Source organism: Buteo buteo, chromosome 26 (assembly GCF_964188355.1).
Source record: "Buteo buteo chromosome 26, bButBut1.hap1.1, whole genome shotgun sequence".
In the NCBI taxonomy this organism is placed as follows: Eukaryota; Metazoa; Chordata; class Aves; order Accipitriformes; family Accipitridae; genus Buteo; species Buteo buteo.
In genome coordinates, this window is record NC_134196.1 from 15,595,613 (window position 1) to 15,608,850 (window position 13,238).

The 13,238-nt window shown below is 46.0% G+C and overlaps 1 protein-coding gene across 2 annotated transcripts; it reads right to left on the minus strand.

Annotated features, from left to right (window-relative positions):
* Positions 1-1,008: 1,008 nt before the first annotated feature.
* On the minus strand, positions 1,009-12,455 carry DYRK2 (dual specificity tyrosine phosphorylation regulated kinase 2). Of its 2 annotated transcripts, XM_075057892.1 has the most exons (3): positions 12,127-12,455; positions 11,181-11,317; positions 1,009-2,791 (listed from the first exon to the last, which is right to left on the minus strand). In XM_075057892.1, exons 1-3 carry the CDS (start codon positions 12,179-12,181, stop codon positions 1,190-1,192), a joined length of 1,794 nt encoding a protein of 597 aa, XP_074913993.1. In that variant the 5' UTR covers positions 12,182-12,455; the 3' UTR covers positions 1,009-1,189. The 2 variants fall into 2 exon arrangements, with proteins under 2 accessions (XP_074913993.1, XP_074913994.1); XM_075057893.1 differs by lacking the exon at positions 11,181-11,317 and having other exon boundaries at positions 12,127-12,453.
* Positions 12,456-13,238: the final 783 nt, after the last annotated feature.

The following is a 13,238-nucleotide window of genomic DNA, read 5'->3' on the forward strand; positions in this document are numbered from 1 at the left end:
GATGTGTCTGCCAACTGAAAAGCTTTCCACTGAGGATCTTTCCACCTACAGTTATGCTGTCTAAGGTGAAGTATTTTTCTACAGAAAGCAATGTAGTAACATAGTGTTTGCCCCTACATGCAGGTGTGATCTGAAGTACAAATGTACCAGAGAAGTCACAGTCGCTCAGACTAACATTGTCAGAAGAAAGAAAAGCAATCTGTGAAATCCATGTAGCATAACAGTCTGGAAGTTACAGTATAAAACTGACAGAATGAGCACTTCTGCCTATGCAATTTAGGGAGACCAAACTGCACATTAGAAAAGAAAACGGGGGGGGGGGGGGGGGGGGGGGGGAGATGGGGGGAGATGGAGAAGAGAAGCCCAGTGCGAATGCTCAACGTTATATACCTGAAATGAAGTCCAGAACATTTTGCTTTACCCACTCATCAGTTGCTTCCAGATCTAGAGGAACAGACATACCTCCATCTTCATTCTTTCTGAGACTGCCCGTTCCTCTCACTCTACCACATGGCATGCAAGGTAAGAGAGTCATTTTAGCCCTGGAAGTTCTTATTTTTTGCATTATATTTAAATGCTCATTTTAAGCAAAAACGATGAATTTTAAATAGAGAAAGCATTCCATAGGAGGTGACTGTATCATTAGTGATACCACTACTTTCTCTGGGCTACCATACAGAAAACGACAATGTAACATGCTGGCTTAACTGTATTTCTTTGAGTGTTCTCCCTGGAGTCCAGTCAGGCATAGGTGTGAGTGTTTGCAGAATCAAGACCCATACCCATAAAATCCAAAAGGTAAAGTCTTACCAATTTACCCCAGGTGAAACCTAATATGAACCATGGAAGAGAAAGGTTAATACCTTTGACACCACGCTGCAATGCATGACAGTCATGTTGTAACCAGTGGCCTGCCACTGATGTTTATTACTGTGTCACACTAGTTACAGTAAGGCTAATTGTACTGTAGAAGACAAACTTTTAAAAAATAAGTATAAAAACTTAAAGCATTGTCCCCATGTTTTTATAAAAACAAAATCAACATTTCTTACATTTAAAATGAGTGCTGAAAGATACAAATGAATAAAGTTATTGAGCAAATAAAAATGTATATCTGAGCTACTTTTTCATACAAATAAGGCTCAGCCACATTGTATCTCTCATATTAACAGCATTGGGTTTTTCAAACTCAGCTAACGAGTTTTGGCAACACTGTTCTTTGCTGAATATTCCCATTGGCATCTGTCATCTGTGCCAAATTAGTCCTCAGTTTTGAAGCTGAGCTTGAAGTCGGAGGTAACTTGGAAATCGACGTTATAGCACCAGTGCTCTCTGTAATTCTCTTCGCTGAGGCCTTTTCCCCTGTCGGAGGCTTTGGCAACCGTCTCCTTAGCCAGGGATGCCGCAAAGCCTGGCTGGGTGTCATACGGATAGCAGGATCCCATTCTAAACACTGTTTTAAGAAGTCAAGGAACAGGGGATCATCACATCCCTTTAATGCATTACCCCATTCTCTGCTCTCTGGTGGGCCACGTAGTTTTCCCCTCCGAGAGCGTCCACCATTAAGTATTACAGAGCCATCAGACAAGGTTGTGATGCTGCAGTAGCGGGGATAACCCTTAGAGCTCACGAAGTTTTTGGCTCGCTTGGATGAATCTAAGAGTTTTGGAGAAGGCATGCCCAATAGCTCAATCATACAAGCCAGCTGGTCTCCTTCATCTTCTCCAGGTAAAAGTGGATAACCGGTGAGAAGCTCTGCTAGAATACAGCCCAAGCTCCACATATCTATGGGCATCCCGTAACGAGCACCAAGGATGACTTCAGGTGCACGGTAAAAACGTGACTGAATGTAAGTGTAGACACGTTGATGCTCATAACAACTTGAGCCAAAATCAATCACTTTAATACCACTTCTACCCTGTTGCTTCAACAGAATGTTCTCAGGTTTAAGGTCACAGTGAATGATTCTGTTTTTGTGCAAAGCATCCAAGCACTGTAAAATTGAGTGGGCAAACTTGCGGACCAAAGGCAGGCTAAAGCCCTGAAACTTGTTTTTCTTTATTAATTCATACAGGTTCATGCTCAGCAATTCAAATGTCATGCAGATATGGCTGCGGAATGTGAAGTTTTCCAACATGTGAATAACATTCATGTTGTTATCCTTATCTTGTTTCCGAAGATGCTCCAGGATCTTAATTTCTTCCGCAGCTTGGCGGTGGAAACGTTTTTCATTTCTCACCATTTTTAGTGCCACATGCTGATGCATCTTGTGATCATAGGCCTTCACCACCTGCCCAAAGCTTCCCTTCCCTATAACTTTCAGGACTTCATACCTGTACGCAATATGATCATGGGGTACTTGTATGTAAGACCCTTGGTCATCATCATACCCGCAATTGTTTGAACCACCAATCACACCTTGCCGTTTCTTTGCATTTGGACCCAAAAAGTATATTTCAGGGTAGCTGAAAATCTCATGATGCTCAAAAGCTGTTAACTTTTGCATGTATTGCTTCATTGCCTGCTCTGGTGTCATAACGGAGGCTTTCACCTTCCCTGTTCCATCTGTAGATTTTAAAGAGCTGGAGCTCCCTTGTCGTCTGTGAGCACTCTCTGACTGTCTGTCCTGAACCACTGGCAATCCAGATTTGCCTAGCGCTGTAAGTCCATTTGGCTGTGTCGTCAGAACTGTCCTCTTGTTACTATTATCTTCGAACAGCTGCTGAACCTGGATTTGTCCGTGGCTACCAACATGGAGGTGCTCATTCATTGTGTGCTTACTGCCTCCAACCTAAAATCGAAAATAAATACATACCCAGTTAACAAGAAAGGCATTAACTCTATGCTTCACCATTCATTCTGCAACCCGCCATCCTGCCTAAATCACCTCAAAACTAAATCACCTCAAAACTAAGTATTTTCTTAGCAGTCAGTTGTCGACAGATAATCTAAAAACCACAGCACATATACTGTGATACTGCTAGATGCTATTAAATTTTCCAGACCCTTGTTTCTCAAATGCCGCTTTCATGACTCTCTAAAATGTTTGCAACAAGGTAATCATGGATGTGCTACCATGATAAGCTAAGAGTTCCTCCAAGGAATCTTCAAGGCAACAGTCCTGTAACATCAAGAAGTATGCTTGAGGGGTGTTAGACTTTACAGAATGTAGTAGCAGTTTTATTGATGCTGGAGATCAATATATAATGCCTGCTAGAACTCACATGGCTTAGGCTCTCCTAGTCAGCTGTTCCCAGAAATCAAGATTTCAACTTGTTCCTAAATCTGCTGTGTATCAAAAGCTCGAGATATACAATTTTAAGCAATAAGAAATGTGCTGTGACATGCACAAAGAGGAAAAGAACCCGCACATTTCTGAAGTTCAAGAGATGCCATTTACTGCTTGCAATTCAGACAGTCGCTATTCAGCATAGCATTCAGATCAATGAAGCATAAGCATATCCTTTAGCACTTCCCCAAACCAGTCTTATAATAACTTTTAACCAAGATGAGATTTCAGGCCTGATGCAGACTTGAGTGAAAAGAAAATCTTTGCCTTGAAGAATATATAAGTGACTTTATTTTAAAGGGATGGAAAAAAGGATTACTAAAGTAGAAGATAATTAGTTTGTCTTCTGCCTGGTCTTACACAAACGTGGGAAGAATTCCCCTGCTGTCTCTCCAGATGATTCACCAGTCTTAATATTTATGCCAAATTACTAACCAAAAGTTCACCGATACTGTCAGACAGATGATCAAGCCAGGGTTGAGAGCACTTTTAATCCGAACCTTATTTTTTCCAGGCAGCTAAGGATAACACATTCCCTGTTCACTTAAGGTTGCTGAAATTAAATCAGAAAATGACAGTTGTGTGCTGTGATATGAGGCAATGAAATCTGTGCTGCAATCGCAGAAGTGCTTCCTAATGAGAAAACCAGGACATGCAACGCAGACTCTAGCATACTTTGTGCTTCTGTTAATATCAGTCTGATATGGCAGAAGCATGTTTTTGTAAATCCAGTAACTTGTTCCCAAGGAGCAGCCAGCTGAACATCAGCTTCACCTTTGGATAATATTTTGAAATTTGCAGTTCTGAAACTCACACAACCTAAGAACAAGAGCTCTCGGGACTGCTTCTGTGGAGTTCACTCTCTTCCGATTCCACTTTGACTCACGTCGAATAACTGGTCCATTTTATTTTGTCATTGCAGTTTGACTGTGCATGTTTATTTGCAGAGCAATTTGGGCTCACACTATCAAATTTGATTGATCTCATAGAAAGCGTTACCACACAACTGCAATTCAGAGCAAAGACATTTGTAACACTGAAGCTCAGTGAAGATATACGGGATATTGACATTAATTCCCTTCCTAGTTTGATGTCTCAAAAGCACCAGGAATTAAATCATCAAGGGAACTTAACGAGCCTATCGTGGCTACTGGGAATTCCTTCAGGTCAAGTTTGAAGCACACTGCAGTAGCAGTTTCCTGAAGGTTGCCCTGATCCTCTATATAAACAGCAGTTACTGAAAAAAAAAAAAAATTCTGCCCCAAGAGCTGCTAAATGACGCATCTCAGAAGAAACAGATCTAGTTAGTAAGATGTGCCAGAGGTTCAGCACATGCAATATTGCAGAACTGCATAATTAAGAAATGCACAATGAAGCAGCAGAGTAACTGTACAGATTACAAGTACTAGAGCTAGGAAATTGCAGGTACCAACATTTCTTCTGCAGCACTGGTTGAACAACAAAGCAGAACATATCTGGACAAACTGGTAGTAGACAATACTAACATACAGACAATAAGGAAAAAAGAGCATAGCAGAGAAAACCATCTTTAAGAATTTCTTAACCCAAGTACTCATTGCCACAGTTCATATTTGAATTTACTTTTTTTTTTTTTTTTCACCTGAGTCACCTGTTTTCAGAGTTAACTGTTTTCTGCCCTTCCTAAGCACTGCTTGTTTCAGTAGAGGTACTGGGGAATTCTTCAAACTTCAATTATTTGCTTTGTACCAGGATTTGGAAAAAAAACAAATATTTATCCACTCTCAACAGGGACTAAAGAGTTCTCTTTACTAAAAGCATGTTTGTAAACACATTCTAAAGTGTAAACTATGTAGCTCTGCTTCCTGCACCTTCAGGCAGCCTTATGGTTTCTCTTGCTGCTCACAGGTTGGCTTTTTTTCCAAGCAGCAGAAAGAAATCACCAGCATTATCCCAGCTTCACCCCAAATCCAAAGTGACCGGTTTTGCCAGTTTCAGTCAGCTGCTACTTGAGAATGCAAATGCAGATGCAGACAGTAGCACTGGTTTTCTTTGTGGAAGAAAAGGCACCAAATTAGCACAAGCTCTATTCCAAAACCTGTGCCAGAGAAGAGAGCTCACTCTTCTTTCCAAAACCCCAACAGGAGTTTCAGAGCTATCAGACACATCACAACCACGAAGTCAAAATGAAAAATGGACTTTCCTCATCTCAGGGTACTGCCTGCACAAGAATCACCACCTCTTCTTCTACTTCCAGCCTGGATGAGGGCTGGATTCTCACCAGCCCTTTGCTCTGCCTATCTACTTCTGGCTACCGGGTGTCTGAGATTGCTGTCAAGTTCAGGCTTGCACTGCTTACAAGCTCCACAGGCTTCACCAGTGACGCTCTAAGTTCTCTGAACCACAACTAATGGGCTTGGGAAGCTACAGAGGACTACAGCCTTCTTAGCCCAGTACCAAACTGTTCATAGTACACAGAAGCTCCATAACCCTTTCGTTTGAAACCGTAAGCCTGAGCGGTTTGTAACGCAGCTCCCTTTTGCTTCTGCAGATGGGCCTGCAAATTCCAGAACCAACAACCTACACGGCTGTCAACCTGCGTGCACTTATGCAGCTTACTTATTACATATTTTACTGCCTGCGCTCAGACCCATCTACACCTTCAAAGATTCACATATTTTTATAGCACACATCTTCAAAAAACTTAGTGATGTACAAATTTCTCCATAAAACATACTGAAATAACAGGTAAGCTTGAACTCAAAGAACTAATCTTCCCGAATCTTCTGGCAACATCAATTACAGAACAGCAAATGTTACAATGGGTTTTTTTCCTCTCTCAGTAGTTTCTCATAACTCCAAAATCAATGCTATAATTTTGCTTTAAGCTTGGTTTGCTCAGTTTATGGAAGTTGATGGCTATGCTGAAAACCTAACCTTTGAAGTAGAGACACCAGGCAAAACAAAACAAAACAAGCCAACCACTTTTTGGCGGGGGGGGGGGGGGGGGGGTGGGGTGGAGTGTTTGGGGTTTGTTTTTTTGTTTTCACAAATGGGTTTAGGGAAAGAAGTAGAACAGTAACTTAGTGTACCTAGGCTACAGACCTGCAACAACACAGAAGTAGCATAAAACTGAGTCCACCCTGCTAACAAGAAGGCAAACTGACTGACAATTCCTTTGCGGTAACACTCAGCCAATGCAATGGTCTGTTTCAAGACCTTCTACAAGACTACGACTATAGGATTGAACACCACAGGAGCATATACCTCTTCTCAACTGTACCTTCCAAAAGCATCAAGACATTATGTAGTTGTACCACATTCCATCTTTGCAGAAGTCACTTGGTGTGATACTAGCACCCTATAAAACTATCCAAGACAGACACACACTTCAGCTATATGTTATCATTTTATTTTGAGCAAAACCCCAGAAAGGAAGATTTTGATGTCAATCAGAATCTAAAAAGGTTTATAAAATTAATCTTAATAATAAAGCAATCATGATGGCCTGCTGAAATACTCCACAGGAAAAAGATGTCTTTATCTGCTATTACTTTGCATAGATGAGGAGAAGGGATAAACTGTGTTCCAAACTAGTAACCTAATTAAAGAACAAATGTTACACTATATACCCCTTTCTTTACAGCATTTCTAGGCATGCCAATTTCAGCCCTACTGTGTCTAACATGCTAGAGGCATACGGTATCAGGTGTAGCACGCTTCACTGCCTATTTTGTTGACTACAGCCTGAGCAAATGTACAAAAGGCCTTTTTTTCCTTGATAAATGAATTCAACAGCATTCCTCTGTTCAGAACTAAAAATAGCTGCTAATTAGCAGGATAACAATAATGCAGGATTATCATAATGATTTTGAGTATGTGTTTTATACACCAAAAAAGACTAAGCCCTTGTGCTAAAGAGCTTGTGGCTCAACAACAGCTGTAGAAAAAACCACACTGTTTATAGATTTTTTGCTGCTGTCATATCTGGTCCCTATAAGCTTTTTTTTTTTGAAAAGTTAACTTGACTTTATATAGAAAATATTTTCACAGACACAACTATGCTTCAGCAGTGATACTGATTCGTAAACTTTTTTCCTCCTGTCAGGACTATGCAGGTGCAGTAACTGAGTACTTCTGGAACACCCTGCATGTATTACGCATGTTGAAAACAAAAAGGACAGTCAGTGCACCCTAAATTGAACCCTTCAGGTAAGCTGAAGTGTACACATATGAGAGATGCATCCAGATGTACAGCAGTCCCCATAGCACAGCCACCAACTGTTGGAGCCCAAATTTCAGAGATCCCCCCTTAAAAGTTAAGATAGCTTCATATTCCTCCTAGACACAAGTTTTATGTAGAAGACGAAGAAACATCCAAAGAAATCTAGATAAAGAAAAGTCCAGGTCATGACTGTATAGTTATTTCCACTCAAACGTGACAGCATTTCTGTGGCAATTCATTACATGAAAACGCCACAATAGGAAGGTATTTTCTTTGGTTTTACCTGCTTTAAAGCAGCTGCCCACAATAAAAAATTGCAGCACACGACCCACCAGATCTTCATGTTACAAGATTCCAGGAATCTCTGTTCCATTATAAGGTAAATTAATTTTTAAAAAAATTTTAAATATAAATTTTTGAAAATTAAGACTGAATGACTGTTGCAAAAGTACATGGACCGACATCCATCCCTCATGGCAGAAGAAAACAGGCTTGCTGTAGGGAAATCTTAGAAAGGGCTTGAAGAGGGAGGGCACTGAATCATGCACTGTAAATGGTTTGTTGTTACAGTACTGGACAGGAGGAGAAAAAGATTAAGACTGCTTTACTGCAAGAGAAACAGGAAGAGTGCAGAATGCAGGGATACGTGCCAAATAAGAAGGAACAGAGATGGAGGTAGGCAGAAGACAGAGACAAGAGTCTGGGAGAGGGACTCACAGACGGGTGGGAATTTACACAAGCAGAGCAGCAGGCAAGCAAGTTAATCTCTACTGCAGCGTGTCAAGCGGATGTAAGAACATCATAATGAAACAGGAGAGAGTGAATGGAAAAAGGTTCCAGTCACCAAGGGAAGAACTTAAGGCTTCAAAAGAGGAAGCAATGACTTTGGAGAGGAAAATGAAGAGGACAAGGGGTTGGAAATGAGTTCATGTTTTCTACCATAAGGCAAAAAGATACTACTCAGGGATGGAAGCAGACACGAATAAGCCTAGAATGAAGCCACAATTTTTTTTAAAAAATAAACAAAACCTTTCCCTGGTACAATACAAAACAGCCTGCTTAGCAACAAAGGTTGCTGTGATTGCAGAGACTGCAGCCAAAACCTCTGCCCTGTTACACGAAGCCTGTGTAAAACAGCATCTTCCCCACTTCTACCCATGCTACTACATTCTACCAAACAACGAAACTTCACTTGAAAGTAGGAGACCACAGTTTCACTAGAGGCTGGATCACACAACTCACTACTGCAAGAAATATGACAGGTAGTGGACTACTTCTCTGTCTGAATTAAAAGAAAAACTTTTTAGCTTAAACAAAAACCTATCTTCAATCTCAGTCTCTCTTTCACAACTAGTGTATATACAATCCACATGCTTACATCCAGTCACCGGCAAGTTCAGCCACTTAAGGAAACTATACATTCTTAAATTTGAAACACAAAGAGAGATACCCTCAATTTTTAGCTATTACAGAAGTCACATAGATAAAGCAGGGATGAAAACACAATAAGGAAATGAACACGAAGAAGGAAAATGGTTTAAGAAAACTGAAATGTTCAATTTTGAATAGGTCCGATTGGAGGAAGTAGCAGGATGCAAAACCAATGGTTTCAGTCAGTGTCAGCTGAGGTCAGAAGGCCTGAAGTTTATAGAAAGATCACATGAACAGATACAGCCCTTTTTTTTAAGGTTAAAATCCAGCATTAGGATGTCACATCTGTTCCTTACCACAAAAAGTTATGTTAGCCAACCACAAAATAACCGCCTACAAAATTCAGAAAGGCACTATGAGGTATTTCTGTAATAGTACCCAAGGCTAAATAAATACTGTAGAGTAGGCTGTGTATCGCAAAGGCAAGTCAGAGTCTGCAACAGTCAGAATCTAGAGGGACATGAAACACAGCAATATAATGCTTGATCATCCCTGTGTGCTTCCGTAAGTATTTCATCTCTATGTATATATACATACACATGCATATGTGCTATATATAAACATATGCATACATACACAATGATATATGTATAAAAACACTCAAAACACAGAAATGTAACACCTGCACATGCCTCGCATGCTTTCATAAAGACTACAAGTATCTACATATATATGCACAGACACTATATATAATACACACACACATAAATCTATGTATAAAAATACCAAAGTTCCGTACTTCCAAAATTAGTAAGTACTCCCAGATACATAGCTGGACCACCACGCTTTCACAAATCCTAAATTAAGTCTGGGCTCTGTTACATGTGGGCCCCTGCTATTTGTGGGCCCACCTGTACGTGCAGTTTCATGATCGGTGTCCAGGCTGTTTGTACTATGTTCCTCCTTTTCTGTTTTTATAAAAAAATTAAGCTGCTGCCCCAACTCTAATATCAACCAGCACTTAACTGGTATACAAATGTGAAAAAATTGGCCTTTGATACTAAAGAACAATTCAGACATATACCCTAGCTACACAAATATACAATGATGTTGATCTCAAGTATGCAGCTCCACCTTGAATTTGCAGAATATTCATCACTCCTTTTGAGAATATTCTACATATACTGGGGTTTTTTTATTTAAGCCAATTCTTTCTATACATGGATTTGAATAAGATGCTTTTACCCCTGAAGCTACATAGAAAGTCACTGAAACACTAATATCTAAATGCATAGTTTCACCTTCCACTAGCCCATAATCACATTACCATTTAAAGCTCTGCCATATGTTTACAAAGATAGTATGTGAGCATCCATGAACAACTCATTAATTCTAAGAAAAGTATGCCATCAATGCCTTTCAGGGTCAGTATGAAATCTTTCATAATTTAAAAGGAAATGTATGCAATAAAAATTTCAGATATTTAGTGTTAACGTGACAGCATATAGACCCCTCTCTGTACTCTATCACGCCTTCAGGACAGAGATACCCTCTCTCATCCATATATAGTGGCATACTTGGGAAGTTTCATTCCTAGTAGATTAACTAGGAGTGGGAGATAATGTGAGATATCACAGAACCGGAAAATAACGTCCTTTTCATGCCATCAGTGCTTATTTCTTTAGGTAAACTATTGCAGCAATAAAGTCGGATTCATCCAATCATTGTCCCCAAGTACAGCGACAGCTATTTCTGGGGAAGACAGCCATCGGCCTGAGCTAATCAGACATGTAAGGGGAGAGCAGCCTTCATTTTTCACCACAGTTCATGCGACCCTTTAATCGCAGTGACTAACCTCATTGCCAAAATAATGCCATCTCAAAAAATGCATTTACCAGAACAGCTCCTCTGTGCGAGTGTGGAAGATCGAATTTGTCACTGAAAATGAGACACAAAAGCAGACTGACGGCGGGGGGGGGGGGGGAGAAAGCTGCTTCTCCGTGCAGTCACAGGGTCCCAGCCTCACAACAAACACGCACGTATGTGATCGGAGTCTGCAGAAATTTAAACGCGCTTCGCTGAAACACCAACCGCCTCCTTAGGCGGGATGGGACACCCACGGCTGGGGGGGACTCTGCCCTCTCCCGCCCCGGGGTGCCCATGAAGGAAGGGCTCGGTCCCGCCGCGGGGGTCACCCGGAGAAAGGAGAGCGGCGGCGGCGGCGCGGCAAGACCCCGGGGCCGACCTCCCCCCCCTCCCCAACCCCTTTCATCGCCCCCCCCCCCCCCCGGCCCCCCGCCCCGTGCCCGGGCTCACCGTGTGGGAGGCGTTGCTGGCCCTGAGCGGCGGCAATGCGAGGGGCGACGGCGGACCGGTCCCAGCTCCTGCCCGGGAGACCCCGGCTCCGGTACCCGGGGAAGACTGCAGCGAGCGGCCGCTGTCCCCTGCCCTGCCTGCGGAGAGCAGAGGGGGTGAGCGCGGAGGGCAGCCGGCACCGCCGACCGTCTTGCTTCAGGCAGAAGCCATTAAAAACTAATCACCGCCGCGGCGCGCAGACACACACACGCACCGATCCGGCTAATAGCGCGGGCGGGCCGTGCTCGCCCGGCTAAACCTTTCATCCGAGATTAACCCGCCACCGGCAGGCGCCTAACCGGGAGAACAAGCCGGCTCTGCCCCGCACACGCCTCGGGGCTGGACGGCCGCCCGGTTCCCCCCCCCTCCACTCCTCGCCCCGCTCCCTTCCCCGGCTCCCCGAGCCGCCTGGCCCGGCGAAATGCCGGCGCCGCCGGGGACCCGCCAGGAGTTCGCCAAGTCTGCGGCGGGGAGGGGAGACGAGCACGGCGGCCCCCCTGTCAAAAAGCGGCCGCTCGGGCAAAAGCAGCGATTCCCAGTTTTTTCCTGCGTCGTTTCCCTAAAGTGATTTCTCACCACCACCCCCCCCCAGCACCCCCACCTCCTTCCCCGAGGCGAACTCCCCACCCCGCACCACAACAATACGCTGGAACCCAACACGCAGCCCGTGTGTGTGTGTGTGTGTGTGTCCCCGCGCTCGGTTACCGGGGCGGGGGGGTGGATCATTGTTCCGACACGCACGGCCCCGCTGCGGCGGCAGCTGCGGGGCGGCCGAGCCTCCTTCTCCCCCCTTGTCCCCCCCCCCTTCCCCGCCGCCCGACCCGGCCCGGCCCGGCCCGGCCCGGCCGGGGTAAGTGAGGAAGCCCCCAGCCCGGCGCCGTTGCGATCGCGGCGGCCCTCTCCTTACCGGCTGGGTAGGCAGCACCAGCGGCGGCGCTAGCCGAGGGTTTTCTGGTTAACATGGCCGCTGGAGAGGAGGGAGAGGAAAAGGCATGTCAGGGTGGCTCTCCTCCGCTGCTCCTCGGCCTCTCCGGCCGGCGGCTGCCTCTCTTCTCCGATCAGCTACACCCAGAGCCAGACGCGTCCTCCGCTGCATCCCCCCGGCCCCGGGCCGGCCGGACAGACCCTCCAACGGCCCGCCGTCGCCTCCCGCCGCCGCAGCAGCAGCACCAGCCGCAGCAGCAGCAGCAGCCGCGCCGCCGCCGCAGCAGCAGCCCCCGGCCCAAGCTCATCACCTCCCCCGCCCCCGCCCCGGTCGCCCCGGTCCCCTCACACGGAGGAGGGGGGCAAGCAGAAGGCGGCCGGACAGGGCCCTCCTCCTGGCGCGGCGGAACGGGGACAAACAGCGCACTGGCGGGGCAGTCCCCGCCCCGTCGGCCGCTTCTCCTCCCTCCGTCCCTCCCTGCCGCCCCCCCTTCCCCTCCGCTCCCCCCTACCCCACTCGAGCACCCCGGGCACCCGCCCGTTCCCTCAGCGCGGCGCGGTGTGGGGAGCGCGGCCCGGGCCCGCCCAACGGCCGCCTCGCGCGGGGCCGTTCGTCAGCCCGCCCCGGGGGTCACAGCCATCTTGGCCGCCGGCGGGCAACCGCGCCTCTGCCCCCTCAGTCTGTCACCGGCCTCTGCGGGGCAGGGGCAGGCCGGCCACCTCCTCCTCCTCCTCCTCCTCCTCCTCCCCGCCCGACCCGACCCGACCCGGGGTGTGTGCGGCGGGGAGGGGGGAGATGCCGGCGGGGAAAACGGTGTGGGGAAGGGGGGGGGGGGGGGTACGGGGACGGGGGGACTTGTGTGAGAGAAGTCGGGTCTCAGGCGGCGGGGGTCACTTGTGTCAGACTGGAGGGGCAAAGATGGCACCGGGGGGCGGGGGGGGAGGATAAATAAGTTGAAACGTCTAATGGGGTGGAAACTTTGAAACATGGCAGGGAGGGAAGGGAGCTTGTGGGGATGGTAAGTGCTTCAAGCGAGAACCAGGGAAATGGGGGGGGGGTGGGCATTACTGGGCTTGTTTTCCAAACCGTACAAC